The sequence below is a fragment of the Beta vulgaris genome, chromosome 5 (assembly GCF_026745355.1).
Source record: "Beta vulgaris subsp. vulgaris cultivar EL10 chromosome 5, EL10.2, whole genome shotgun sequence".
NCBI classification, from domain to species: domain Eukaryota; kingdom Viridiplantae; phylum Streptophyta; class Magnoliopsida; order Caryophyllales; family Amaranthaceae; genus Beta; species Beta vulgaris.
The window spans coordinates 3803030-3830317 of record NC_079206.1 but is presented as its reverse complement, the minus strand read 5'-3'; the positions used below and the strand labels follow the sequence as shown (position 1 = coordinate 3830317).

Genomic DNA, 27288 nt, shown 5'->3' with positions numbered 1-27288 from the left:
CTAAACATTCCTAATGCCTATAAAATTAAATCCACCCCTCAACCCTAGATCTAAAACCTATTAAAAACCTTAAATAAAGTCAATCATAAGAGATGTTGACTCCCCAATACACCATTAAAGATAGTACTCAATCATAGATTCATAGTAGTAGTAGAATAAAGATAGGGCAAAAAAAGGAAAGAAAAAAAATGAAGTGATAGGGTTTTGGGAAAAGATAAAAAAAGTCAAGGGAGAGAGAAAGAAAGAAAGAAGAGAGAAGCATCTCCATCCTCCATTATAAATACGTGGTGAAGAATTACTAGGCTTTCTAATCTCCACCACCACCACCAAAGAAAAAAATAAAATACAGACTGTTGTGATTTCTCAAGGGTTTGGAGGAGAGAGAAAGTGGAGAGACAAAGTCATGTACAGATAGAGAAGAAACAAGAAAGAAGAAAGTTTTTCTCTCTCTTCATCTCTACTTTATTCTCTACAAAAGAAAGAAATAGCATCGTTTCATATATATATATATATATATATACTCTTTTTATATATGTTGCGCAACGAAGAAGAAGCAGAATCTGAGGAAAAACCCTATTTTATGTAATCTTCTGATAAAAGGACTGAATTTTTTCGTACTCGAAGTATTGATTCTATGTTCATCTTGTTCACTTTATTCAGTCGGCAATTTATGTATGTGGAATGGTGTTTATTCTCTGTTGATGATGATTTTGTGGAAGTATTATAGTTTAATTCAGTGAATAATTATACGACCAGTTGATTTTATTGGAAGATCTGTCAAATCGAGGAGTTGGAGTGAAGATCGAGTGATTTCGATTGAAAAATTGCAGGTATTGAAAACCTAAGCGGTAAATTATTCGATTTTTTTAATTGATAGTTGTTTTGTTGTTATGAGATTGTACGAGTTTGTGCGGCGGAAGTAGTAGTTTTGACTATGAATGAAGATTTTAATCATTGGCTGCATTGAATGTTCTGTTGTTGGATGATGTTGCGAGAGAATTTTCTTGATGATGTTTGAACGGTTTCATCTAGTTGAGAAAATGCGATTAATTAAAGATTGGAGCTAACTTTTGCAGTTGTTTGAGTGGAGTTAATTAATTTAAGCTACCTGTGCTTGTTTTAGCACACACTGTGTTTCCTCATGAGGACCGTGAAGATTTCGGAAATATTGTTAAATGAAATGAATCATCAAGGCTCTGCTTTGATAATATTTGCTGGTTTTGAGGTGAAAGTCTGGGTGATTTGAGCTATGTGGACTATGCTTCAGTTTGACTTTGTAAGGATTTGTTGGAGATCTTGTTTTTCTTGTGGACTTGTTGAAGAAAACAGTTCATCATTTTGTATGTGTGAATATCTGCAACCTATTCTGTGTGTTTTGATTTAAGTGCGTATGAAAAAATTAGTGAGTTCTTGCTTTTCGGCATCTGGGTTTAGGGCTTTTTTGTTCCGTTTGTGTGTGTGATCATATCCCTTCAGTTGAGCATAAAATCTACTGCTGGTGATGCTCACAAGTCATGGTGCTTGGTGTTCGTTCCCTTTTGATAATAAGCAGTTTATATGCTTTGCGTGGCGTTTCTTTCCATTAGACGGTTTAATGTGCGTTTGGGTATTCATCTTTGTGTTTCTTTTGTATTGTTGGATTTCTAATCATTATCTAGAACATTGTCCTCCATGTTTTACAACACCATTTTTATAGATAATAAGTGACATAGTCTCTTTGAAAATCTTGTTGCTGCTTTTGCTTCAGCTTTTTATGCTCTTGCAATTGTGTCTTCAGGATTATTCTGATATTCCCAAGATGCTTCTGGCCCATAAATATCTGATATTGTTGCACGTTACTTAATGGAATGTATTGCATCATTGGCATGTTTGCAGATTTCGTTTTCTTGTGAACCAGGAACTTTTTCTATCTATTTTGATCGAACCATCTTCTAAACAGATTGCATAGATGTGTGTTAATGGGAGAGTCTATTTATCTACGCTCATGCTGAGGACATGTTGGAACTTACAAGCCTAATTGATTCTGATCCAGCTTGGAAGTTTTTAAAAGGTAGTCGGAGTGCATCAAGACGGGCAAGAAAGACAGGTTATAAAAGCTTAAAGGATTACTCAGGACTGTTCTGCACAAGCTCAAAGGGTTTCATCATGCCAGTATCTGAGATTGAAAAGGTGTATAATGATATGTTTATATTCTAGACTAAAAAGTAAATGTGCTATAAGCATTTTACTAGTTTGTATTTGTAAATTCTTCCATTCTAAATGCTTCTGCTATCATGTATTTGACAGCATGGAGTATCAACATCAGGTCGTCGCTTCAGTGACAAGGCAGAGCATGTACCTATCAAAAAGAGAAGATTCTTAATCAGGTCTCCATCGCCACCACCAGTTGCAATTTCTCCATGCACTGAGGAGACCGCTGATCGTACAAGAAGTCAAGATGTTTCAGAGAAGCTTTTACCATTGCCATCTTCTTCTGACATTAATTTGAATCAGATCGTTGACAATGATAATAGCATTGGTGCTAAGAAATCTGACAAATCCAGTGACAGATTCAGTGAAGATGATGATTTTTCTGGTATATCAATACTTGCAGCTGCTGCTTGCAGTAGCAGTTTGGGAAGAGATTGCGGTAATACGGAGGATGGCTTAGGCAATGAAAACCCTTTAGTGCTGAAGCGAGCTCATGATGTTTCTAGCATTAATTTATCTTGTACATCCACAGAGCCAGTTCAAGAGCTTCCATCTGTCTCAACTGCTGTAAATCCATCTCATAAAGTTGCAAGTGTTAGCAAAGGCATGGAGGATGCTTCTTTGGTGGCAGATTCTCCAACCTTCTCTGGAAATGTTTCGTTCTGCAAAGAAGAAGAAATAGTGAGAAATCAGGGGGTTTCTTCCCGAGACGAGAGGTTGCATTGGGACTTGAATGTTGTGGTGGATGCTTGGGAGCAACCTTATGATGATCCAGGTGCTCAAGGTATTGTTGCTCATAGCATTTCTCAAGATGCTGAGAAAATTAATCATAATGATAACAGGGAAGCAGAAGGCCATGATCCTCGAGAAATTCAGGGAACTTTATATGCTGCACAAAACTCTCTACTCTCTGGTGGACCTATAGTATCAGCCAATCAGAGTGCAGGCGAGATCAAGAACAATCATGATATTGATGCTTGCCTGAGTGAGCAGCATCTTTGCTCAAATGAGAAGTCTCTGTCATCCAACTGCAACCTCAATTTGGATGTCATGAAGTGCATGGTTGAAGAAGCCAGATGCAGGCATCATGAGGAAACCTTCAAACCCATTGATGGGTCAGTTGTTGCTGTCCCTGATCAGACGATTCAAATGTCTGCATCTTGTACTATAATTAAGGCTGAGGATGTTTCTATGAAGAGTGTAAACTCGATCGATAAATCTATTGGCTACCAGCCAGTGATGCAAAGCTCCAAGTCAAATGTTGGGGTGGCTTCCTATGAGTTACAGAATTTTGACAACCCAAGTGCTTCCGATGCTACCTATGATCCTGTGTCAGCTGAAACCCATATGAGTTTGTCTGTGTCTTATATGTCGGACACTCTGTTAGAGGTTAAACCGAATTTAGCAGTTCCATACGATTCGGAGAAATCTGAAATTCAATGTTGTGAAAAAGATACTCTCATAGAGAATATTGATGTGAAAACGGTGGAGCCTCGAGAGCTTGCAAAATTGGCTATATTTGATGATGACAGTGGCCTCCCTCGCAACGTGGCACCTGACTCTGAGTCCCAAAGATGTGAGCTTCTGGTAGCTTTAAATATTAAGGTGCATGATGTTAGTAAGATTCAGGATGGAAACATAGTTAGTAATAGTGAAACATTTTTTTTTTCTATGATTACTCCGAGCAATATGCAAGGAATTACATGGTTCTTACTTCCATGAGAGTTGCAAAACTAACATGGATAATTATTCAAATTTTACTGAAAATATTGATAATGGAAATCTCTTAAACATAGTAATGATGTGAGTGTTCAATGTCATCCAGTTTTGGCGGTTGGAACTGATGCAGCAGATGAGCTTCAGGAGGATTATGATTCCCAGTATGAAGATGGGGAGCTAAGGGAGTCTAGTGGGCGTGCTTGGGAAGAATACGGTGCTGTGGACAGAGAAGCTGAAAATGCAGAATTTGTGCCGAATTACAGAGAAACGTATACTGCAATTCCAAGCGATTACCATGTCTCTGAGTCCGGACAGGTTGAGGACAAAAACAGTGAGAGAATGGGGATTGGTGCAGCTGTCTCTGCTCTTGATTGTAGCAATGACAATGAGGTTTTTAGGAAAGCTGCTGAAGTAGTTGGAAAAGAAAGGGGTCATGATGAAGTTGACCAAATACTTGTGCACAAAACGGAACTAACTCAGGGAAAAGAACCACTTGAGAGCAGTAAGAGTTTTTCAGATATGGCAAGTCGAGGTGCAGATGATGATGCGAAGAAGAATAGAATGCCTAGTCATATTGATGAGTCACTAGATTCTCGGATTATTGAAACAAGAGTGGAACCAAAAGTATTCAGAAGGGGCTTGCAGTCACAGATTGAGGGTCTAGTGGCTCGTGATGATGCATATAGGGAAGAACAATTCAAGAAAATGGAGAACAGGTATCAGTGTTGTGCTGGTTATGTGTTAGGTTTTTATGACTGCTTCCCCCCCCCCCCCCCCTTTTCCCCGTTCTCCGTCCCTTTCCCTTTGTCCTATGTTGTTCTGTAATTATATGCGCTCCTCATGTATGGGAATATACAATTCTTCTAATCTGGGATCTAATATGTTGATGTCTTCTTGATAGATTTGAACCTGGCTCCATGAGATCTTTTGAGAGGGTGCGATATCCCTTTCAGAATCAAGGAAGAGGACGCTATAGTGGTAGTTGGGATGGTCCATCAGACAGTCGTAGAGGTTTCAGGCGTCATTACTCACCTATTACTCATGGACATACTAAAGTTGACGATGATGTTGCTGTACGTAGAGATGACCATGGATGTTTTGGCACTCAAGATGATGTATCATATTCTCAACACCTTCCAAAAGGTCGAGCTGGTGCTGAAGGAGAGCCTTGTGGTGGATTTCAGTCACGCTATAAAGGTGATAGGAAGTTCAGCCCTGATAGAGCCGGAGGCTTTGGTCGAGGTAGATCCTTTAGATATGGCCCTTTTGTTGAGGGCAGGGGAGGCAGGGGAAGATACAATGGGCCTTCTCCAGATGAATCATTCCAGTCGTCGCTAAAGTATCGGCACCCTTTGTCCCGTAGAGATCGAAGTCTTTCTCCTTTTGGAGTGAGAGGGCAGTCAAATATACAGCACTCTCGCAGGAAATCTCCATCACGCTCAAGAAGTCGCTCTCCTATTATTTGGAATTCTCCAAGGAGAAGGCTGGGGGCTGGAAGTGGTGGTAATACCTTTCCTAGGCACCGAAGTAGATCTCCTAATTTCAGGCCTGAGGTCAGAATGCAGAGACTTAGGTCACCGCAGCAACAACCTGGTTTTGGGATTGATCATGCCGGGGGTTTTAGGTCGATATCACGAAACCATGGTTCTCCTCCCCGTAACCGATGGAGTTCTGCTAGGAAGGATGAACCAGGTCATTTTAGAGAGATAGGTTACAAGCAGCGGACTTCGGCTCTTGATAGATCACCAGGGAGAATTCGCTTGAGGGGAGATAGAGGTAGTGCCGTGGATTCCCCTCGAAATTTGAAGCCTGATGGCTATTATAGATTTTCAGATAGAATTCCTGATGATGTTGGTAGAGGAGCTAGATATGAGGAGAATTTTGAAGAAAGAAGGAAACATTATGATCCAATTCGTCCTGCTAGACGCAATTTTGATGATGGTGTGGCAAATAGATTGCATCCGGATATTAATGAGAATTTTTCCGTGGCAAATAATTTTCGTGATAGAGATGCTTCGAGCTTTCAGGACAGAGGCTTCAGGGGTATGGGTAGCCGCATTGGTGATGTGTCGAGGAGGTTCAGAGGGGAGAATCATTCTTTCATGCATGAAAGAGATGGAAAATTTCATTCTAATGGAAAGCAATTTGGGGTTGATGCGATGGAATCATCACATAATCTAAAGTGCGAGGAGCAGTATCGACCCAACTATACTGGAAGATTTTCTGACGTCAATGGAGGCAACAGAGGATGTCGATACGAGAACTATGAAGACAGACGAAAACACTATGGCTCAACGAATATCATGAGGCGCAGTGATAATGAAGACACAGAAAAGAGGTCAAATCATGATGAAAATTTTAAGGATGCTCCAGATTTTAGCAGGGTTACAAGGCGCTTTGAGGGACGAATTGCTAATTTATCTACAAGGTTTAGGGAAGAGGGTGAGCCAATTGTGTGTGGACAAGGGGAGAAACTTGATGACAACCCACAGTTAGTTGATGTGAAGAATTCTAGCGACAATGATGCAACAAAGGGAGTCGGTCCTTCATAGCTTTGACCTTGCGTTCGTTCTACTATGGTATCCAATGATCTATGGAAAATTTTAGATCCCTTTTCTTCTCTTCTCAAAGTTTCCGGACAAGATAGCATATAATGCCTGCAAAGTTTTTGAGGGTGCTTTTTATTAGTCTACATTGCCCCTTGACACGAAATTTGACGGGTCTAGGAATTTTTTATATCCAGATACCTTTTCCTTCACTGAATGTGATCTTATCTTGGCATTTTCAACACATGTAACTCTTGACATGATTGTTGTAGGGTTGAATCAATGGAGATTTTTTGGGGCTCATGGTTATTTGCATTTTCGTGATTTCTGCTTGTTATTTTTTCAAACGAATCCTACTGCTGTCAAAGATGAAAAGATAAATGCTCGAGTCATTTCTGCAAAATGACTTCTCATCAAGTCCATCACATGCGCCGTTAAGAGTTGTGATCCATTGATTTGTTGATCATCATCTTATTTCATCATTTGCAGATATATGGCTTATCTGGCACAAATATGTGATATTGAGAAATCTTTGTCAAATTTTGTCGGGCTTAGCATTCATCCATACTTTGAGAATATTTATGTAAATATAACATACACGTAATGGCTATTGAAGCTTCGATGATTAACTTGGAGGCCTTTCATGCTGTCTGTCTGCTGATATGTCTGAAGCTATAACTTCTATTGTCATTCTTTGGTAGATATAATCTGTTTGAATGCTTGAATGATGGCTTCATGTCAGAATCTAGAAGATCATTGAGTGAATCACACATGTGCCTCGTATGACAAGGAAACTTGTACGTTAATGTGATCACAATAGGCGAGTAGGATTTCATGTGACGCAGCAACAAGCTAGATTTTGAGTTGCCAGAGGCCATTTTGGAATTACTTTGGTGAGAGTATTTTCCTTTTATCACTTGACTTGTAAGCTAATCTGATATTTGCAGTGATTTTCAGACTTGAATATGCGTATTGGAGTTGAAAAGGCTAGGTTCTCTGATATTATCAAGTAATCAATCCTATTCATTGGCTTAGTCTTGTATCGATAAACCGACTAGCACTTTAAGAAGTTTAAGGTATAGTAGGACTCAGGAAACTTTGCCATTCAAAATTTAAACAATTCAGGTACGCAGATTCCTTATTTTGGTATTTTCACTTGTAAATAATCCTTTGTGGTCAGTTGGCTTGTATGTTTGTATTAAAATTCTTGGTTAAACCTTCAGTAAAATTATGCCAAATTACAGTCTTATTGAAGATTAAAGAAGCTTGTAACTCATGTTCTTGTTTTCTAGAAATCTGTTTATGTTTGGAGTCTGTTTGTTTATTGGTTGTGCACATAATTTTGTCCTAGAATGTCTTAAGATTATTGTGGGGAATGGAGCAAGAAGTTCATGCTTAGAAACAAGATATTGCAATAAGTTGGATTCTGTTCTGTCACAAGATGATTATGAAACAGTCAATATTGGAGGTTGCCAAGTTGGCTAGTGGATTTATTGGCTTCAATTTTTTCAGATTCTAAAAAAAGGTATCAACAGAAGAAAGCAGGCGCATCTACTGGGCCCTGGTTAACACCTTTTGATTAATTTCTCGCTGATTTACATGTTGCTTACTTGCTTCAGACCATTGATTCGTCATCAGGTTCACTTGTCACTTCTATAAATTCAAAGATCAGACAGCTTGTAGATCAAGTTGGACCTTTATAGAGTGTTGGGGTAGGGGAACTTGGAGAGAGAAAGGGAAGGGAAAGGGAGGGATTGATTTCCCTTGATAGGATATGACACGGGAGAAAGGAAAGGAACTCAAAAGGATTCTGTTCCTTCCCCCCTTGGTGAACCAAATCCTTTTGATGGTGGGAAGTTTTTGGAAGGAAATGCAATTTATTCTTTCCTCCCCTTCCTTTCCTGTACTTTCCTTCCCTTCTCTCGTGGATTGGTATTCAAACAAACTGTTAAAGAGTGTTGATTCCCTCTAGTTCTTTCTAATTAGAGAGAACTCTAGATGAATTCTGGGACTTACGCCGTTTATTATCTTGGTGGTGTAGATATTTGAGGATATTGACTACTCACAAGGAAAGGGTAACACCCAGTCACCCACTGAGATACACTAGTGGAATGTTTGGAATCTTGGTGTCCCTGATGAAGGCAATATTTGTGCGTCTACTTTACAAGAGTGACTGCTGGTGTCGGACCAAAATGCCATGAAGCATCATATATTTGCTGCATTATGTATTATCACTGTACTGTACTGTATCTTTTATTCATCTGAGGTGGGTTTTAATATTTATTCAAATGACGGGACAAATTTGTTTCTGTTTTAGGGAGTTGATCTGTAAAAGAGCTGTTGAAATGCTAGATGTCCTTATCAAGGACTTCGGCGGAAATAGGATCTGAGTTCATGATAAGAGGTGGTGTGGGCTGAAGATGGAGGTCTTGAATGAAGTCGAAAACATTAACGTGGCGACAGAGAAAGGATACTTTTACAGAAGCTCCTTCACCCGATTTTATTCATCCATAATTCCTTTCTAGTCTTCTAGACGATACTTCTAACTAGGGATTGAAGTCTCAAAATACTTGCTTTCAAAAGGTAAGTGACTTGTGAAGATGATAGCCAAAGTCCGAGAATATAACGAGGACATAGGTGGGTTTGAATTTCAATTTCATGAAAATCCTTCAGATTACAATGATTAAAGAGGTTCGGACCTGCGACTTCATCAGAAATTTGAAGGCAATGGGCACCAGCCGACAGCCGGTATGTGGACCACATAGAATGATGATATATAAGTACTAAGCATCTATAAACGCATATAATGTTGTAAGCGTACATTTAGTGTCGGTATTAGCTTCAATCTTGAATGCATAAGAGCTGTCAGGAACGATACCGCATTTGGTATATTAGGTCCTTTTAATCTCGTGATTACTCGTTTCGTCAAGAGAAGTTAAGTTCAATGAGGCGTAGGGCCTTTTAGAACTGAACTTGCAGCAGATGTTCTGTCTTTTTATGATAAAGCCAGTGTCTTTTTATAGCAAGTGTTTTGGTGTTTTTAGTATGGGATTGAAGTGAACACATAGCTCTGTAATTGTCTGTCTCATAATTCACGGTTTAACATATTAATAAGATGATAAAATACAGACCGGTTTTCGTCTCTTCCATGCATGATAGAGTGTCAGTAAATAACTCTCTGTTGCCGTGCTTATCATGATACTTGAACATCCAATTGAATGATTAGGGCAATTGGTAATAACAGTTCATGCGTCAAACTCGAGAAAAACAGATCACAAGCTTTTATAAACAAGTAAATATAGCAGGCATGAGGATTGGATAACTTGTGAAGAAGTGCAAAATGCTGAAATCTCTTGAACATACTAACGCTACAAGCCTATACTAGGCTTGGTTTAGACTTAGGCTATGTTTAGTTCACCTTACTTTTGCTTATTTCAAATCTAAGCATCAGATCAGAAAAAATAACTTCAGATTAGATCAGTTCAGATCATGCTTATATTTAAAAATCATTATATCTTTCATTACATATTAGTAAAAATTATAATAATTGAATATTAATAAAGTACTCATTGGGACGAATCAAACAAGACCCCACATGACTATATTTTTTTTATATATTGAAAAAAATCTAAAAGATATGATCTTGTAATCAGATCAGATCAGAAAAAATAAGTTCAGATCAAATCAGATAAGTTCAGATCAGAAAATTTCAGGTGAACTAAACATAGCCTTAAAAGTACATGACAAAGGAAATTAACAACTAGAATCTGAAGAGAATGAGAATAGTCGTGCTTCTTGTGTTGTTATTTTCTTAATGGTCCGACCTTGCTATTTATAGGATTCCATGGTGGTTAGTTGGTTACTAGTTGATCTCACATTCTCATATTTAACTTCTCATTGACTAGCTGATTAGCCTTATTGATTAGTTTAAAGTTTTCTGCTCTTTCGCTTTTGGATAATCATAATTAGGATTTTGATATATGCAATTCTTTAGGGTTGCATATAACAATTTAAATATATAATATATAATAGTATCTCTTAGAAATTTATGATATAATCACACGTTGATATTGATGCTTATTTATTGTTTATATTTTCATTTTTAACTTCAAGCTATATGCAGTTTGCAAGACTGCATATATCATTTCCCTTATAATTACTCATTATTGTTTATATTTTCATTTTTAACTTCGAGCTATTACAACCTTCAGGACTGCATATATCATTTCCCTTATAATTACTCATTATTTGCTTCTAGGATTGGAAAAACGGGCGAAACCATCTAGAGAACCCAAATTGAAATAAGTGGGTTTGGGTTGAAATTCTCGACCCATTTAACTTACATGTTAAATAAATGGGTTAGGTTAAGGCTGGTATTTTCAGCATGGAATTAAAATGCTGACCCGTTTAACGCATTTACATATAAATTCCTAAAAAGATGTATTGGAATTAGTGAAAATTTGTACTAATTGTAGAACTCATATACCGAAAAGAAACTCTCGTTATGCATAGTTGAATTTATTGCTGAAAAATAATTAAATTTAATATGGATAATTCGTTTAATAGATAAGTTGAACTAAGAGTGAGTTCTTTAAGCCGTTTAATAAATGAATTAAGTTTGAAGTTGAAACATGTTCAACCCATTCCATAAAAGTCCGAAGTTCCAAACAATAAAATGGATGACTCAATTTTATAGTCAATTTGTCCATGAGTAGGAATGCTCTTACGCCGTTGAGAAGGCCAAAATATTTACTTTGTAGGGGTAAAAGAGTCAAATCTGACGCGCTTTTTAGGTGGCTAAATTTTTGCCATTTAGCGACTCAAGAAAAAAAAAAGTCAAGGAGAGAGAGAGAAAAAAAAGATAGAAAGCATCTCCATAATTAATCCATCACTACTCACTAGGCTGAGAATTCAGTATTCTCTTCTTCTCCACCACTCACCAAATAAACAATTTAGAGGAGAGAGAAAGTGAAAGACAACTATACAAGAACATCACTTTTCTACTTTTTCTACAGTACCAAAAAAAGCAGTATCTCAGAAAAATAACCCTACTTGAATGTTCAGTTCCAGAATAAAGTCTACTTCTATAAAAAGAATTGCATTCTTTGTTACTTCAAGTGTAGCAATTTGTTAATTTTGTACAACTATTATTGTATTATTGTATTATTAGAGTGATATAATTTATACTGTAAGTTGTGTTTTTCGGAAGATCTATTAGATCGAAGAACTGGAGTGGAGATTGATTGAGTGTTTTTGATTCAATTTGGAGGTGTTGAAAATCTAAACAGTAAGTTATTTCATCTTAATTTGTACTTGTTTTGATTATAAATGAAGATTCAATCATTAGCTTTATTGAAGTTTTGTTGTTTTGATGATGTTCGTTGGTAGCAGTAACTGCAATATAAATGAGTCAACTCGACGAGATTAAACCCTAATTTAATTGACTGATTTGGGGAAATATGCGGTTAATTGTCGGTCGACTTTCGATTTGTTGAGAAACTTACTGCCTGCTAACTTCTGGATTTGTTTGACGTGGTCTTTAATTGTCCGAAATCGGGTGAAATTGTTGATTGGAGCTGATTAATTCAATCTATGCTGCTTGTGCTTGTTTTAGCACTCTTGATTTGCTTATGAGGACCGCCAAAAATGTCGAATATTTTGTGTTGGAATTAGGGTGGCTAATGAGACCTTGCTTCCTTTTTGTGTACATAATTTTGAATAAGATTAATCATCAAGGTTATGCCTAGAAAATTTGTGCTGGTTTTGAGGTGAAAGTCTGGATGATTTGAGCTTTAGTGTTTTGATGCTATGTGGAATATGTTCAAGTTTGATCTTGTTAAAAGACATAGGAGGATTTCTTGGAAATCTTCGTTTCTTGTCGACTTGTTGAAAGAAAGCTGATTATTATATTTTTTGTGTGAATGATTTTATTTGAGTAATTTAGAGAACCAGTGGTTTTATCTGCTTGGAATCTATAATGTTGAAAGAGGATCTACTGTTACCCCTCTAGATGCGGCACATTATTTTGTGTGTTTCAATTGACATGCCTATGAAATGATTAGTGAGTTCTTTCTTATTGCCGTGTGTTGATTGACATAGTCTCTTTGAAAGTTGTTTTTGCTGCGATTCGTTGTAAAAGCTTCAAGGTTCTTGTAATTTTGGCTTCCAGACCCTTTTGATACTCCAAAGATGCTTCTGGCACATAATATTCTGAACCTTTTGCACATAGCTAAGTGCAACTTTGCAGATTTTGTTGTCCTGTGATCCAGGAAGTTTCTCTATCTAATTGGATCAAAACCGTCTTCTGAACAGATTGCATAGATGTGTTTGTTCATGAGAGAGTATATTTATCTACACTCATGCTGAGGACATGTTGGAACTTACAAGTGTAATTGATTCTGATCCAGCTTGGAAGGTTTTAAAAGGTAGGCGGAGTGCATCGAGGCGGGCAAGAAAGACAGATTATAAAAGCTTAAAGGATTACACAGGACTGTTCTGCACAAGTTCAAAGGGCTTCATCATGCCAGTATCTGAGATTGAAAAGGTGCATTGTGCTATATTTTCTTCTAGACTAAATAGTATATCTGCTGTAGGCATTTTAATACTATGTATTTGGAAATTCATCCTTGTTTTATATTCTAATTAGATGGAAAGATCATATTATAGATCTGTGCCAAGATTTAAGACAGAAAGGAAATATTTTTTTTAATCTGAATATTATCTGTTAACCAGTTTCTGGATACTTCTGTTATCTTCTATGTGACAGCTCGGAGTATCAACATCAGGTTGTCACTTCAGTGAGAAGGCACAGCTTGTACCTATAAAAAAGAGAAGGTTCTTATTCAGGTCTCCATCACCACCACCGGATACTATTTCTCCGTGCACTGAGGAGTCTGCAGATCATGCAAGAACTGAAGATGCTTCAGAGAAGCTTTCACCGTTGCCATCTTCTTCTGATATCAAATTGAATCAGATTGTTGACAATGATAATAGCATTGATGCTAAGAAATCTGAGAAATCGAGTGTTAGATTTGGTGAAGATGATGACTTTTCTGGTATATCGATACTTGCAGCTGCCGCTTGCAGTAGCAGTTTGGGAAGAGATTGTGGTTATATGGAGGATGGTTCAGGCATTGAAGAGTCTTCAGTGCTGGAGCGATCTCATGATCTTTCTATTGATACTGAAGCACGCTCATCATCTAAGGGGATGTTAAACGAAGGCATTTTCAATTCTTCTGAAATGTCTAGTGGACTAACTTCATCTTGTATATACACAGAACCAGTTGGGGAGCTGGCATCTATCTCATCTACTGTAAATTCATCTCAAAAAGTTGCAACTGCTGGGAAAGGTGTGAAGGAGGCTTTTATGGGGGCGGATTCTCTAACCTATTCTGGGGATGCTTCGTTTAGCAAAGATGAAGAAATAGTGAGGAGCCAGGGCATATCTTCCCGAGATGTAAGGCTGCATTGGGACTTGAATGTTGTGATGGATGCTTGGGAGCAGCCTTTTGATGATCTAGGTGCACAGGATAGTGTTGCTCATAACACTTGTCATGATGCTGGGAAAGTTAACCATAATGACAACATGGAATCACAAGGCCATGATTCCAAAGAAAATCAGGAAACCCTATATGTTGGACAAGGCTATCTTCTGTGTGGTGAACCTATTGCTTCAGTAGATCAGAGTTCTGGGGAGATGAAGGACAATCATGATACCGACGCTTGCCTCAATCTCGAGCAGCCTCTTTGCTTAAATGAGAAGTCTCATCCATCCAACTCCAACCTTAACCTGGATGTTATGAGTTGTATGGTTGAAGATACTAAATGCAGGCATCATCAGGGAACTGTGAATCCTATTGATGGGCTTGTTGTTGGTGTCCCTAATCAGAGGACTCAATCGACTGCATCTTGTACTATAGGTGAGGCTGAGGATGTTTCTGTGAAGAGTGTAAACTTGATTGACAAGGGTATTGGCTATCAGCCAGTGACGGAGGGCTCTAAGTCAAATGTCAGTGGGACTTCCTGTGAGTTACACGATAATGCATATGCTTCCGATGCTAACTTAGATGCTGTGTCAGCTGATACCCATATGAGTTTGTGTGTGTCTTATAGCTCGGACACTCCGATAGAGGTTAAACAAAACATAGCAGTTCCAGAAGATCTGGGGTTAGCTAAAATCTGTCGTTGGGAAGAAAATGTTATCATGGAGAATGTATACATGAAAACAGTGGAGCCTCTAGAGCTTGCCAAATTTTCTATATCGGATGATGATGGTGGCTATCCTCGCAATGAGGCACCCGACTCTGTGTCTAAGAGATGTGAGCTTCTGGTAGCTTTAGATACTAATGTGCATGATATTAGTAATATTGAGGATGGAAACAACATTAATAATAATGAAAGCACAAAGAATTTATCTGAAATATCTCAAGTAATATGCAAGGATCCATCTGATTCTTACTTCCATGACACTGGCAAAACTAAAATGGACATTTGCTCAAATTTTACTGACAATATTGATGATGGAGAGTCTTTTAAACATAGTAATGATGTGATTGTTGAATGTCATCCAGTTTTGGTGGCTGGAACTGATGCAGCCGGTAAGCTTCAGGAAGATTATGATCCTCAATATGAAGATGGAGAGCTAAGGGAGTCAAGTGGGCGTGCTTTAGACAAATATGATGCTGTGGATAGAGAAGCTGGAAATGTGGACTATGTGTCAAACCACAAAGAAACATATACTGCCAATCCGAATGATTACCATGTTTCTGACTCTGGACAAGTTGAGGACAGAATCAGTGGGAAACTTGGAACTGGTACTGCTGTATCCACTCATGATTGGACTAATGAAATTGAGGTTAACAGGAAAGCTGCTGAAGCAGTTGAAAATGATAGGGGACATGATGATGGTAACCAAATAGAATTGAGTAATGTTGGGGGTAAAACGGAACTAACCCATGGAGAAGAATCGATTGAAAGCTGTAAGAGCTCTTCAGATATGGAACTTTGTAGTGTAGAAAATGATGAGAAAAACAATGGAACGCCTAGTCATATTGATGGATCAATAGATTCTCGAGGCATTGAAACAAGAGTGGAACCAGAAGCATTCAGAAGGGGCTTGCAATCGCAGATTGAGGGTCCAGTTGCTCGTGATTATGCATGTAGGGAGGAACGACTCAAGAATATGGAGCACAGGTATCAGTGTTGTGCTAGTTATGTGTGAGCTTTATGACTGCTTGCTGTCCCTACCCTTTCCCATGCCTTTCCCATTGTCCACTGTTCTCCTAATATTTTCTCCTTGTGTCTGGGAATAAACAGTTCTTCTAATCTTCTTGGATCTAATGTGCTGATGTCTTCTTGATAGATTTGGCGCTGGCTCCATTAGATCTTTTGAGAGGGTGCGATATCCCTTTCAGAATCAAGGAAGAGGATGCAATAGTGGTAGTTGGGATGGTCCATCAGACAGTCACAGAGGTTTCAGGCGTCATTACTCACCTATTACTCATCGACATTCGAAGCTTGATGATGATGATGCTGTGGGAAGAGTTGACCATGGATGTGTTGGCACTGAAGATGATGTATCATATTTTCAACTGCCAGGTCGAGCTGGCATGGAAGGAGATTCTTGTGGTGGATTTCAATCGCGTGAGAAAGTTAAAAGGAAGTTTAGCCCTGATAGAGCTGGAAGCTTTGGTCGGGGAAGGTCTTTCAGGTATGGCCCTTTCGTTGAGGGCAGAGGAGGTAGGGAAAGATACAATGGGCCTTCTCCAGATGATGGTTCATCAGACAGTCGTAGATGTCTCAGGAGTCATTACTCGTCTATTGTTCATGGGCATTCGAAGCTTGATGATGATGCAGTTGTGGGGAGAGATGACCATAGATGTGTTGGCACTCTGGATGATGCACCATATTTTCAACAACTGCCGAAAGGTCGAGCTAGTGCTGAAGAAGATTCTTGTGCTGGATTTCAATTGCGCAATAAAGTTGATAGGAAGTGCAGCCCTGATAGGGCTGGGGGCTTTGGTCGGGGAAGGTTTTTCAGGTATGGTCCTTTTGTTGAGGGCAGAGGAGGTAGGGGAAGATACAATGGGCCTTCTCCAGATGAATCATTCTACTCATCCTTGAATTATCGGGAATCTCTGTCTTGTAGGGAGCGAAGTCTCTCCCCTTTTAGAGGGAGAGGGCAGTCAAATATACAGCACTCTCGCAGGAAGTCTCCACCTTGTTCAAGGAGCCGCTCTCCTATTATTTGGAATTCTCCAAGGAGAAGACTGGGGCCTGGAAGTGGTGGGAATACTTTTCTTAGGCACCGAAGTAGATCTCCTAATTTCAGGACTGAGGCCAGAATGCATAGACCAAGGTCACCGCAGCAACAGCCTGGTTTTGGGATTGATCATGCAGGGGGTTTTAGGTCGATTTCACGAAATAATTGCTCTCCTCCGCGTAACCAATGGATTTCTGCTAGGAAGGATGAACTGGGTCATTTTAGAGAGATAGGTTACAAGCAGCAGAATTCTGCTCTGGATAGATCACCAGGGAGAATCCGCTTGAGGGACGACAGAGGTAGAGCCGTAAATTCCCTGCGAAATTTAAAACCCGATGGGCAATATAGATTTTCAGATAGAATTTCTGATGATGCTGGTAGAGGAGCTAGATATGAGGAGAGTTTCGAAGAAAAAAGGAAACATTATAATCTCATTCGGCCTGCTAGGCGCAACTTTGATGATGGGATGTCAAGTAGATTGCATCAGGACATGAATGAGAATTTTTCCATGGCAAATAGTTTTCGGGATAGAGAGGCTTCAAGCTTTCAGGACAGAGGGTTCAGGAGTATGGACAGCCGCATTGGTGATGAATCAAGGAGGTTCAGAGGGGATAATCATTCCTTCATGTATGAAAGAGATGGAAAGTTTAATCCTAATACAAATCAACATGGGGTTGATGCGATAGATTCATCACATAATCAGAAGTCCGAGGAACAGTAATGACCCAACTACACTGGAAGATTTTCTGACATCAATTGAGGCAATAAAGTTAAGAGAAATTATGAATACTGACAAAAACACCAAGGTTCAATTAATATTAAGAGGTGCAGTGATGAAAATTTCAAGGATGATCCTGTGTTTAGTAGCAGGGTTGCAATGTTCAGAGATTGGTAGTTTATCGACAAGGTTCAGAGAAGACGAGGATCTAATCTGTAGTCAGTCCTTCGTCGCTTTGATCCATGGTTTTGTCATACTTCTGGTATCCGATGATCAAGGAGATATACTATACCTTTTGTTCTCTTATCTTCCCGACGGGATAGCATATAATGCCTGTAAATTTTATGAGGGTGTTCTTTTAGTCATATTCCCTTGATACAAAATTTGACAGGTCCAGGAATTATTTATATCCAGATACCATTTTCTTCACTAAATGTGATCTTTACCTTGGTATCTATAGCACATGTAACTCTTGACATGTTTGTTAACAATGAGAATTTTTGGGGCTCTTGTTGATTAACATTTTTCCTGATTCTGCTTATTTATTAAAAACAAATCTACTGCTGTCAAAGATGAACGAAATGAATGAATGCTTGCATCATTTCTGTGAAATGAATATGAAATGAAGTCCATTTTACATGCTTTGTTCAGAGATGTAATACATTGATTTGTTGATTAGATATGTTCTATGGTGCTCTCTTTATTGTTTCCATTGCTAGGTTAGGCTGAGGAAAGGCCTTCATAAACTGAAAGAGGACAGGGACAAACCGATAGAAGGGCTTTATGGCTGCCCGCTGCTGTTGTTAGTCATTGATTGGATGAATCATTGAAGGCCTTCTTTTTTACAGGAGTCTTTTTTGATAAATGTGAGGGCTTCCAAAGGTTCCATGATTACCTTGAGGCTCGATAATATGGTCTGTCTACTGACGTGTTTGAAGCTACAACTTCTATTGTGATTCACTGTAGATTTAATCTTTAATTCTTTTTAAATGCTTGAATGATGGTTGCATCTCGCAATTTTTCAGTTTCTTGCAGTTCATTATTTGAATCTTACTCGTGACTCGTGTCTCAAGGAAGCTTGTACGTCTATGTGAACACAATAGGCTAAGAGGATGAACAGCAGCGACAAACTCGATTTTGAGTTGCCAGAGGTCATTGTGGAATAACTCTGGTGAGAGTACTGCTCTTGGCTTCTTTTCCTTTTATCACTTTATTAATAAGCTAAATCTGATGCTTGCACTGATAATATCTTCAGGAACTTTTAATTAGTGCAGAGTGGAGTTTTGGTAATGCTCTCTTGTAAATAATCTCTGGTAGTCAATTGGTTTTTATGTTTACATGAAACTCGCAGTTACACCTTCAGCAAGATTATGCCAAATTGCAGTCTAGATGAAGATTGATCAAGTGTGTAACATACTAACATGTGCTCTTCTGTTGAGAAATCTGTATGAAGCCTGCTTCTTTGTTGTGCGCACTATATGTCCTGGAATAGGTTCAGACTTCAGACTATTCGGGGGAATGAAGCAAGAAGTTTATGCTTAGAAACAAAATCTTGCAATAGGTTGGTTACAGTTCTGTTACATGATTAATTATGGTTCAGTCATTGAAGATTGGCTGTCATTGTCTCAGTGACTCTCGTTTTCTTCAGATTCAATAAATGGGTTATTAACAAGAGAAAGGTGGCTCAGCTGCTTGGCCTTGGTTAACACCTTTGGTAAATGTCATGCTGATCTGCATGTCGCTGACTTGCTTCCGACCATTCGGTTCATTATCAGCTCCACTTGTCAACTACATATATACAGAGATTGGAATAGATTGCTAGTATTTCAAAGATTAACCTTTATAATGTGTTCGGATTGGGGATTTCTAACAGAAAAAGGGAGGAATACATGTCTCCTGTTTGGATATGACATGGGAGAAGGAAAAGGAAGGAAATCAAAAGGATTTTATTTCCTTAACATTGGTGTTATCACAGGTCACAAAACCTGCAAACTGATGAGGAACTTTTTCGATGAGGTCAAAAGCACAAATGCGGCAACAGAAAAATGGATTCTTATACAGAAGCTCCATCGTGCACTTCGATTCATCCTTTCTGGAACATCCTCCTAACCTGGGAAACAACTTAATTGAAGTCCACAATACTAACCAGTTCAGAGTGCGAAAGTCCGAGATAGGACATAGGTGGGTTCAATTTTCATTTTCATGAAACTAATTCTTCAGATTTCAGGGATTAGAGTGTTTTGGACCCGCGACTTCATCGGAGATGATTTGAAGGGAATTGCACCAGGCACCAGCTGGGTATGTGGGCTGTGGACCACATAAACATGTTAAGCATTTATAAACGCATATAATGTGGTAGATATACAGTTAGTATCATGTTATTAGCTTCAATCTTGAATGGATAAGAGCTCTCAAGGACGATAGCGTAGCACATTTAGTACGTTGTGTGCGCTTGATCTCACGATCACTCCTTTTATGAAGAAAGATTTAGTTCAATGAGGTACTCTATTTTGTACAACTGTAATTCTTAACTCGCAGCAGATTTTCTGGTCATTTTTTATGATAAACCTGAGTGTTCTTTAAGAAAGTGTTCTGGTGTTTCTAAATTTGAACATAGAGCTCTTTGCGTGTCTGTCTCATATATTTCAAGGTTGATGGCACATATTGCAAATGTGTTCTGGGAAGTATTACGAAGATCATAAATTCATAATACACAAAAGTCATTTTCTTCTTGTTTATGCTCTGATAAAGAGGCGGTCTATGAATCGCCTTTTTTTGACATTTAGGAGAAATTTCGACAAAATGGGGAATAAAGAGGATCTTAACTTGCTAAGGATGAAAATTGATCTAAGTCTTTTTGAAACCGAAAAAAGTGCTCTAAACACTAAGCTATTTTTTGCTCTCAAAGACGATACAAGTAAATAAATTGCTTTGTTATCAGGAGTATAATCAAACTTGGCCTATTTATGCATTAATGCCCAAGGTCTTATTAAGAGCAATAAGCTTTTCTTGCTCACTTAACAAAAATAGGTAATTCGGTTATTTCATTGTCTATCGGTCTCATCATCACTTAAAAGGAAAGTCATATGATACCATCTTTGATGTTTTGTGAGGGCTAAATGAACAATTGTTTATGAGGATTGTTAAACATTATTCCGAAATTACTTAAAATCGCCTCAACTCTCCTCTAAAAGTACCATTATACTCTTATGATTTTTTTTTTTTAATTTTGACTCCAACTTAACTGCTCTTCTAATTCATATTCTCTTTCATCTTCGCCATCACCACTGACAATCAACACCGACGAGCACCACTGAAGAACACAAGATTCCAACCAACACAAAATTCCGGCGAGGTAAATTTTTTTAATGAATTCCATGGACACGTGTGGCATGGATTTTGTTTCCATAGGGCACAACTTGTGGCCTGGACGTTGTGTCCATGGACACAACATGTGTCATGAAAGTTGTGTCCATGGACACAACTTCCATGACACATGTTGGTGCGCTGGTGCATTTGGTACGGGTGTTCGCGTTTCGTGGGGTGGTGTTGTTGGTGATGATGATGGGGTGGTTTCGTGAGGCTGGTTCGTGTTTCGTGTGGTGGCTCCTGGACCGAAGAGATGGGTGAGTTTCGGTGAAAGAGAAAGAAGAAGGTGGTGATGGTGGTTCATGAAAGATAGAGAAGAAGGTGGGGATGGTGGGGGTTGTGGGGGAGGTGAAGGTGGGGAGAGGAGAGAGCATCGTGGCAGCCACTGCCAAGGAGGAGAATTATTATTTTTTTAGTCATTTTGGATTTTTAATTTAAGAACCAATTAATAGTTAACATGTGTCTCTTTTGACCAGTTAAATAAGTTACATCCGGTTTTTAACTATTCAAAGAATTTTTTGTTAAAAGTTACATTATTCAGAAATAATTAAAAGATTAGCTTATTCGTTTTGAATGACTAATATGTTCAGTTCACCTTATTTTTGCTTATTTCAGATCTAATCAGATCAGATCAGATCAGAAAAAATAAGTTCAGATCAGATCAGTTCAGATTATGCTTATATTTAAAAATCATTATATCTTTCATTGCATATTAGTAAAAATTATAATAATTAAATATTAATAAAGTACTCATGGAGACGAATCAAACAAGACCCCACATGACTATATTTTTCTTATATATTGAGAAAAATCTAAAAGATAAGATCTTGTAATCAGAAAAAATAAGTTCAGATCAGATCAGAAAAAATAAGTTCAGATCAGATCAGATAAGTTCAGATCAGAAAATTTCAGGTGAACTGAACATAGCCTTAGGCTATGTTCAGTTCACCTTATTTTTGCTTATTTCAGATCTAATCAGATCATATCAGATCAGAAAAAAATAAGTTCAGATCAGATCAGTTCAGATTATGCTTATATTTAAAAATCATTATATCTTTCATTACATATTAGTAAAAATTATAATAATTGAATATTAATAAAATACTCATTGAGACGAATCAAACAAGACCCCACATGACTATATTTTTTCTTATATATTGAGAAAAATAAAAAAGATAAGATCTTGTATTCAGATCAGATCAGATCAGATCAGATCAGAAAAAATAAGTTCAGATCAGATCAGATAAGTTCAGATCAGAAAATTTCAGGTGAACTAAACATAGCCTAAGAGGTTGCTTTATTAAAATAAAAAATTCCTTTTTTTACAATTAGTTAAGGCAATGGGAGTTCAATGAGGGGTTTTTTTAACTCTTACGACGGATTACCTGTAATAGTGTTTGTGAATTTGCAAGTGTACATTATACATATTACTTACAACTAGATGTACCTAATCATTTGTGGCAGAGCTTTAATGAGCGTGGTCCATAAAAATCCACAAAACCCTGTACTAAAAGGTATAACAATGGTGCATTAAACTTTGGAGCTTTAATGAGCGTGGTCCAAATTAGTTTCCTATCAACCTGAAAAAACCTATTAGTATGAGTATTAAGATTCGGTTTTATACCTTTTAATTTTATATTTAAATACCAAGTCTTAAATATGTTTCCTCAAGTTCAATTAATTTTCAACAAATTCCATTAAGTTGCACTATATGCAGATTAAGATTATATCTATGTTTAAATTTTATTGTAGCCACTATAATTACTCGATTCAACCTCTATTCGTAGTGACTCGTATTTTTTATTGATTTCGTTGATTTTTAAAAAATTCAAAAAAAAATTCAAAATACCAGATGAATTGTTAATTGTAAATTTATTAATGTATAGCTAATTGTTAGTTTTATATTGAATGTGAAAGTTAATTAAATGAACACTTTAGATTAAAAATAAATGATTTAAATTAGACAAGTTATTAGTACTACAATATCCATTAATTGATATAAGTACGGAAAAATTGATTCTAATAATCCAACCTTTGGGCCGTTCGCTCAAAATAATCCAACCTTTTGATTATTATTTAATAATCCAACCTTTTAGGACAATTCGCAAAAATGCACCGTGACCTGTTGAAACAGGTAGGTGACCATTAGAATAGGTTAATTGCACACGTGTCTTGCCCTGATTTGTTGTGATCTAATTAATCAATATTAATCTTAATTAAAATAACCAAACAACACCCCACCCCACCCCACCACCACCACTGCCACTCCCAACAACCCCCATTTCACCCACACCGGCCACCACCACTGCACAACCCATATCACCCCACCCCAAATAACACCACCACCACCATCAATAAGAAGAAGAGAGAGAGAGAGATTCGAAGGGAGGAGGATTTTAGTTCCTCAATGTAAGAGGAAAACGAAGGAAAAGGAGGGAGAAAGCAGAGGAGGCCGAAACAGGGGAGAGGAAGAGGGAGTTCGGTGGTACCGGTGCTGGCGCTGGTGGTTCGCCGGCGAAGCTCAGGCACCGCGAAAAAGAATGAGGTTGGGTTTGAGAGTGGTGGTGGTTTGCGAAGGCTGCAGGGGACGCAGCAGAAGGCGCCGCGAAGTGGGAGGAAAGGAAGACGGAGGTGCGAAGGGAAGGAGAAGCTGGCGGTGGTGGTGCGAATTGGTGGTTCGAAGGTGGAGGTAGTGGTGGTTTCGAAGTGGGATGCGGGGGAGCGGGAGGGGGAGGGGGATTCGAAGGGGGATGCGGCGGAGGGGAGGGGAGGCGCTGCTACGGGGGAGGTGGTTGGTGGGGGTGCTCAAAGTAGGGGTAGGGGAGGCACAGGAGGGGTGGGGTGCTCACAGTGGGGTCGGAAGGGCGGTGGAGGGAGGGGTGCTGAGGGAGGGCAGGGGAGAGGGTGAGGGAGGGCAGGGGAGGGGGTTCCTGGTGAAGTGATGAGTAGGGTGGTAAGGGGGGAGGAAGAGAGATAGGGAGGGAGGGTTAGAGAAGAAAAAAAAATGGAATTTTTTTTTTTTTAACAACTTCAACAGGTTACCGGTTTCATGGATCATTATGAGCAGATACAACTAAAAGGTTGGATTATTAAATAATAATCAAAAGGTTGGATTATTTTGAGCGAACGGCCCAAAGGTTGGATTATTAGAATCAATTTTTCCTATAAGTACTAGCTAAAATCTTATTTGTAGCATGTTCTAGCTTCAATTTGTCCAAAATTAATAGTTACATATAAAGTCGGTTTCATATAAAGTCTAATAAACGGGAAATTATCACAATTTATAATATGAATTGGTTTATGATTAATTTTTTGTAGGAGATATAAAGGAGTGTTTTCATTGAATTTAAGTCATTTGACGCTTACCATCATCATTTAAAGAATCTAAAAACTTAATACATCTATTAAACACCCTTCTATAAATGGCATCAAATATAACACGTTCCTACAAAAATTTTAGTTTGCTGACATCGTTCTATACAGAGCTCTATTCATGTATAATCCCTAAGCTAAAAAGAGTTGACTAGTCCTGCGGATCAATAAATTTGCAAGACAAATCTATTATATTTACAACTTTATATCAACAAGCATTCTATTCCACAAATATGCAAGACGAAACTTCCTAAATTTGTGTCCCCGCACTCCCACAAAATAAATACTCACCCATGACTAACTGTTAGGAAATGGTGTTATAGTGTTTGATTAATGCGAAATAAATTAATGAAATAATAAGAATGAGAAAAGTAATAAGGAAAATAAGAAAAAGAGACACAAGGATTTACGTGGTTCGGTCAAAATAGACCTACGTCTATAGGTGAGGGATTCGGAAGCTTCTTCACTGATCACTATAATGGAGAAAATTAGAGAGAATACTTACAAGGAATCCTAAGAATACTAGAGGCTGAAAGTTGTGTGTTTTTCAAATGAACACCAAGAGGGTCCTTTTATAACACTAGCTTTTTCTGCATGCTATGCGTGCGGTGACATTTTAGTCATAACCGTTGCTCAGTAATAAATAAAATAAAAAATAAAATTATGTATATAAGTTCACCTCTATTTGGTGAGAAAGAAGTATTTAAATACTTAAAAAATAGTATCTAAAACCATTTTAAAAGTAAGTATAAGTGATGAAATTGCATATCCAATTAATAAAGAAAACTGAATTTTGGAGCTTTGTGTTTGTGAATAATTTTGTATATGAGTTGTCTTTGTCATGAGAGGATTGTTTGTGGAATTAATTTTTGGTAAGTTTTTTATTACGAATTTTTTTAGTTGATTAGATGTAAATTTAATTTGATTGAATCTTTTTTATTGGCAAGTTTATGTAATTAACCATTACATGAGTTGATTGGGTTTAATAGAGATTTGATTGACTTTTTTTTGGTAAGTTTATGCGTGTAATGGTTTTTATGCTGTGAAAGAGTCAATATATAAATTCAAAGGGGGACACCATTGCTATTCTGAACGAGAAAAACATTCACTATTCTGAACGAGAAAAACATTCACTAGTTGCTCATGTCTTGTAGGTTCTTTTAAAAAAATCCTGTTTCTTTCCTTTGTTTTTTGAGGAAGAGGAGCTAAAGAAAACGGAATTGGGGGCTGGTATTGGTGCATACTCAAGAAGGATAGGACCACAACTCCATCTGGGCTAATGTTGTACGTGGCTTCAATCTCACAATGCATCCTTGGAGCCCACCATTGTTGGGAACTTAATATTTTCTTAAGGTCCATTCAATCAACAAAGCTATAAAGCCCATAACGTGCTTCTCTTTTCATTTAATAATTATTTTATTTTGACTTTTAACGCTATTCAAAATTAATTGGATAAGAGTTGGAGAGAAAAGATAGGAGAGTACGCTCTTCATTTCGAATATGGTAGTACTATCTTGTGATTAGGATGTTATACAACAGATGTATTATTTGAGGTTCAAAATCAATGGAGAGTCCCTATGAGAATAAATTAGATCCAATGCCTAAGTTTATCTTTCAGTGACGTTTGAGCAACTAAAAATAATGAGGTATATGCAAATTGCATCTAATTAATGTTGGACTTATATTATAAGCACTTCTAGTTGAAGCTAGCTCCTTTCGAGAGATCCCTTTAAAATTGCTATTCGACATCACATAACGGTTCGATAAAGACAAGTGAGCGAGAAATGGGGCTTGATGGCTGAGAAAGACTATCGAGAATGTAGTATGATCTTATTTTTACATGTCAACATATCCATTTGGTAGACAATATACCACATATGCTTGATGAAGGTGGTGGGGAACTTACCTTCTGATTTTAAAGTCGAAAGTTCAAACTCGACTATCTACTTGTGCTTGGGAGTAGATTTTCAAGCATCGACCTGTGTAGCTCGACTTTGTGACTTTAAGGTCAAAACCTCGAACTCGACTATTACCTACTTGTGCTAGGAGTAGGGATTTCCTTATATCCCCTTACTTTCAAACATTGACCTGTGTTGGCTGTGTAGCTGGGTTGCTTGACCTACGTTAGGTGCTGATCTAGTATGGTCCTTTTTACTAAGGGGTTTCTAGTGGGGGCTCCAAAAAAATTGGTAGAGCATATTATATGAGCTATTGTATAGGAATAAAAAAATTAGGGGACGTTTGGTTAAAACAAAGGTAAGGGAAAGGAACTTTTATCGATCAGTTCGTTATGAAGATAGGTTTTAATACACCAAGTAGTCTTACATTTTGAAGCACAACAATATAACACCATATAGATTATACTAACAATCCAAAAGACTATTTGTTATCAGTTCGTTTACTTGGTAAAGCCTTATTGGAAAGATATTTAAAATCTAAGATAGAATCTTACATGCGGTATGCTATTTGTGCTTTCTACAGACCTAAAAATATGAGATACTCCCTACGTTCAATAATATAGTGCTTGCATTTCATTTTTGGTGTCCCAACATGTTGTTCGTGATTGTTTCTATTCTTTAATTCCACAATTCCCCTTGATGTGCCTAAACCATGCAATCATTATTTATTGCTCATTGGAAATAGTTTTTTTCTTTGTTTATTGAACCTAAGGATTGAATTAGTCATATATTTAATGCTCTTTCACTCATTATTCACCATTTTCTCTTCTAAAATTAAATCAGCTTTTTTTCGCACAACATCAATTATTTATCATTCATGTTCCACTTATCTTGAAGTAGAATTGTATTTATTTCATTTGATATGTATTTGTTTAGTTTTGACTTTTATTGTAGATGTCGTATGACTTTGAATCAATAAATTAATATTAATTTCAAAAAAATGTTCCACTTATCTTAATTCTCGTAAAAAATGAAAAATAATAAACATTATATTATAAAACGTAGCGAGTAAATAATACTAAACCATTGTCTTTATAAGAAAGAGATAGGGTCGGTATGTCGGCCGGGACAAATCCAATTATGCAATGCATTCGAAGCATTACCTAAGACTTGATAATACACCTAAGGTAAGCCTACAAATTAGAATTTCTCTCA

General features: G+C 37.7%; 2 protein-coding genes across 12 annotated transcripts; both read left to right on the top strand.

Annotated features, from left to right (window-relative positions):
- Positions 1-170: 170 nt before the first annotated feature.
- On the top strand, positions 171-6758 carry LOC104892260 (hypothetical protein). Of its 9 annotated transcripts, none has more exons than XM_010678140.4 (6): positions 171-582; positions 757-830; positions 1940-2169; positions 2287-3766; positions 4016-4625; positions 4811-6758. In XM_010678140.4, exons 3-6 carry the CDS (start codon positions 1996-1998, stop codon positions 6459-6461), a joined length of 3915 nt encoding a protein of 1304 aa, XP_010676442.2. In that variant the 5' UTR covers positions 171-582; positions 757-830; positions 1940-1995; the 3' UTR covers positions 6462-6758. The 9 variants fall into 9 exon arrangements, with proteins under 9 accessions (XP_010676442.2, XP_048501128.1, XP_010676441.2 ...); XM_048645171.2 differs by having other exon boundaries at positions 1876-2169; XM_010678139.4 differs by having other exon boundaries at positions 171-672.
- A 4527-nt stretch (positions 6759-11285) lies between these two features.
- On the top strand, positions 11286-18046 carry LOC104892259 (uncharacterized). 3 transcript variants are annotated; one of them, XM_010678136.4, is made up of 5 exons: positions 11287-11742; positions 12768-12999; positions 13222-14773; positions 15026-15647; positions 15817-18046. In XM_010678136.4, exons 2-5 carry the CDS (start codon positions 12826-12828, stop codon positions 17435-17437), a joined length of 3969 nt encoding a protein of 1322 aa, XP_010676438.1. In that variant the 5' UTR covers positions 11287-11742; positions 12768-12825; the 3' UTR covers positions 17438-18046. The 3 variants fall into 3 exon arrangements, with proteins under 3 accessions (XP_010676436.1, XP_010676438.1, XP_010676437.1); XM_010678134.4 differs by having other exon boundaries at positions 11286-11742; positions 13222-15647; XM_010678135.4 differs by having other exon boundaries at positions 12863-12999; positions 13222-15647.
- Positions 18047-27288: the final 9242 nt, after the last annotated feature.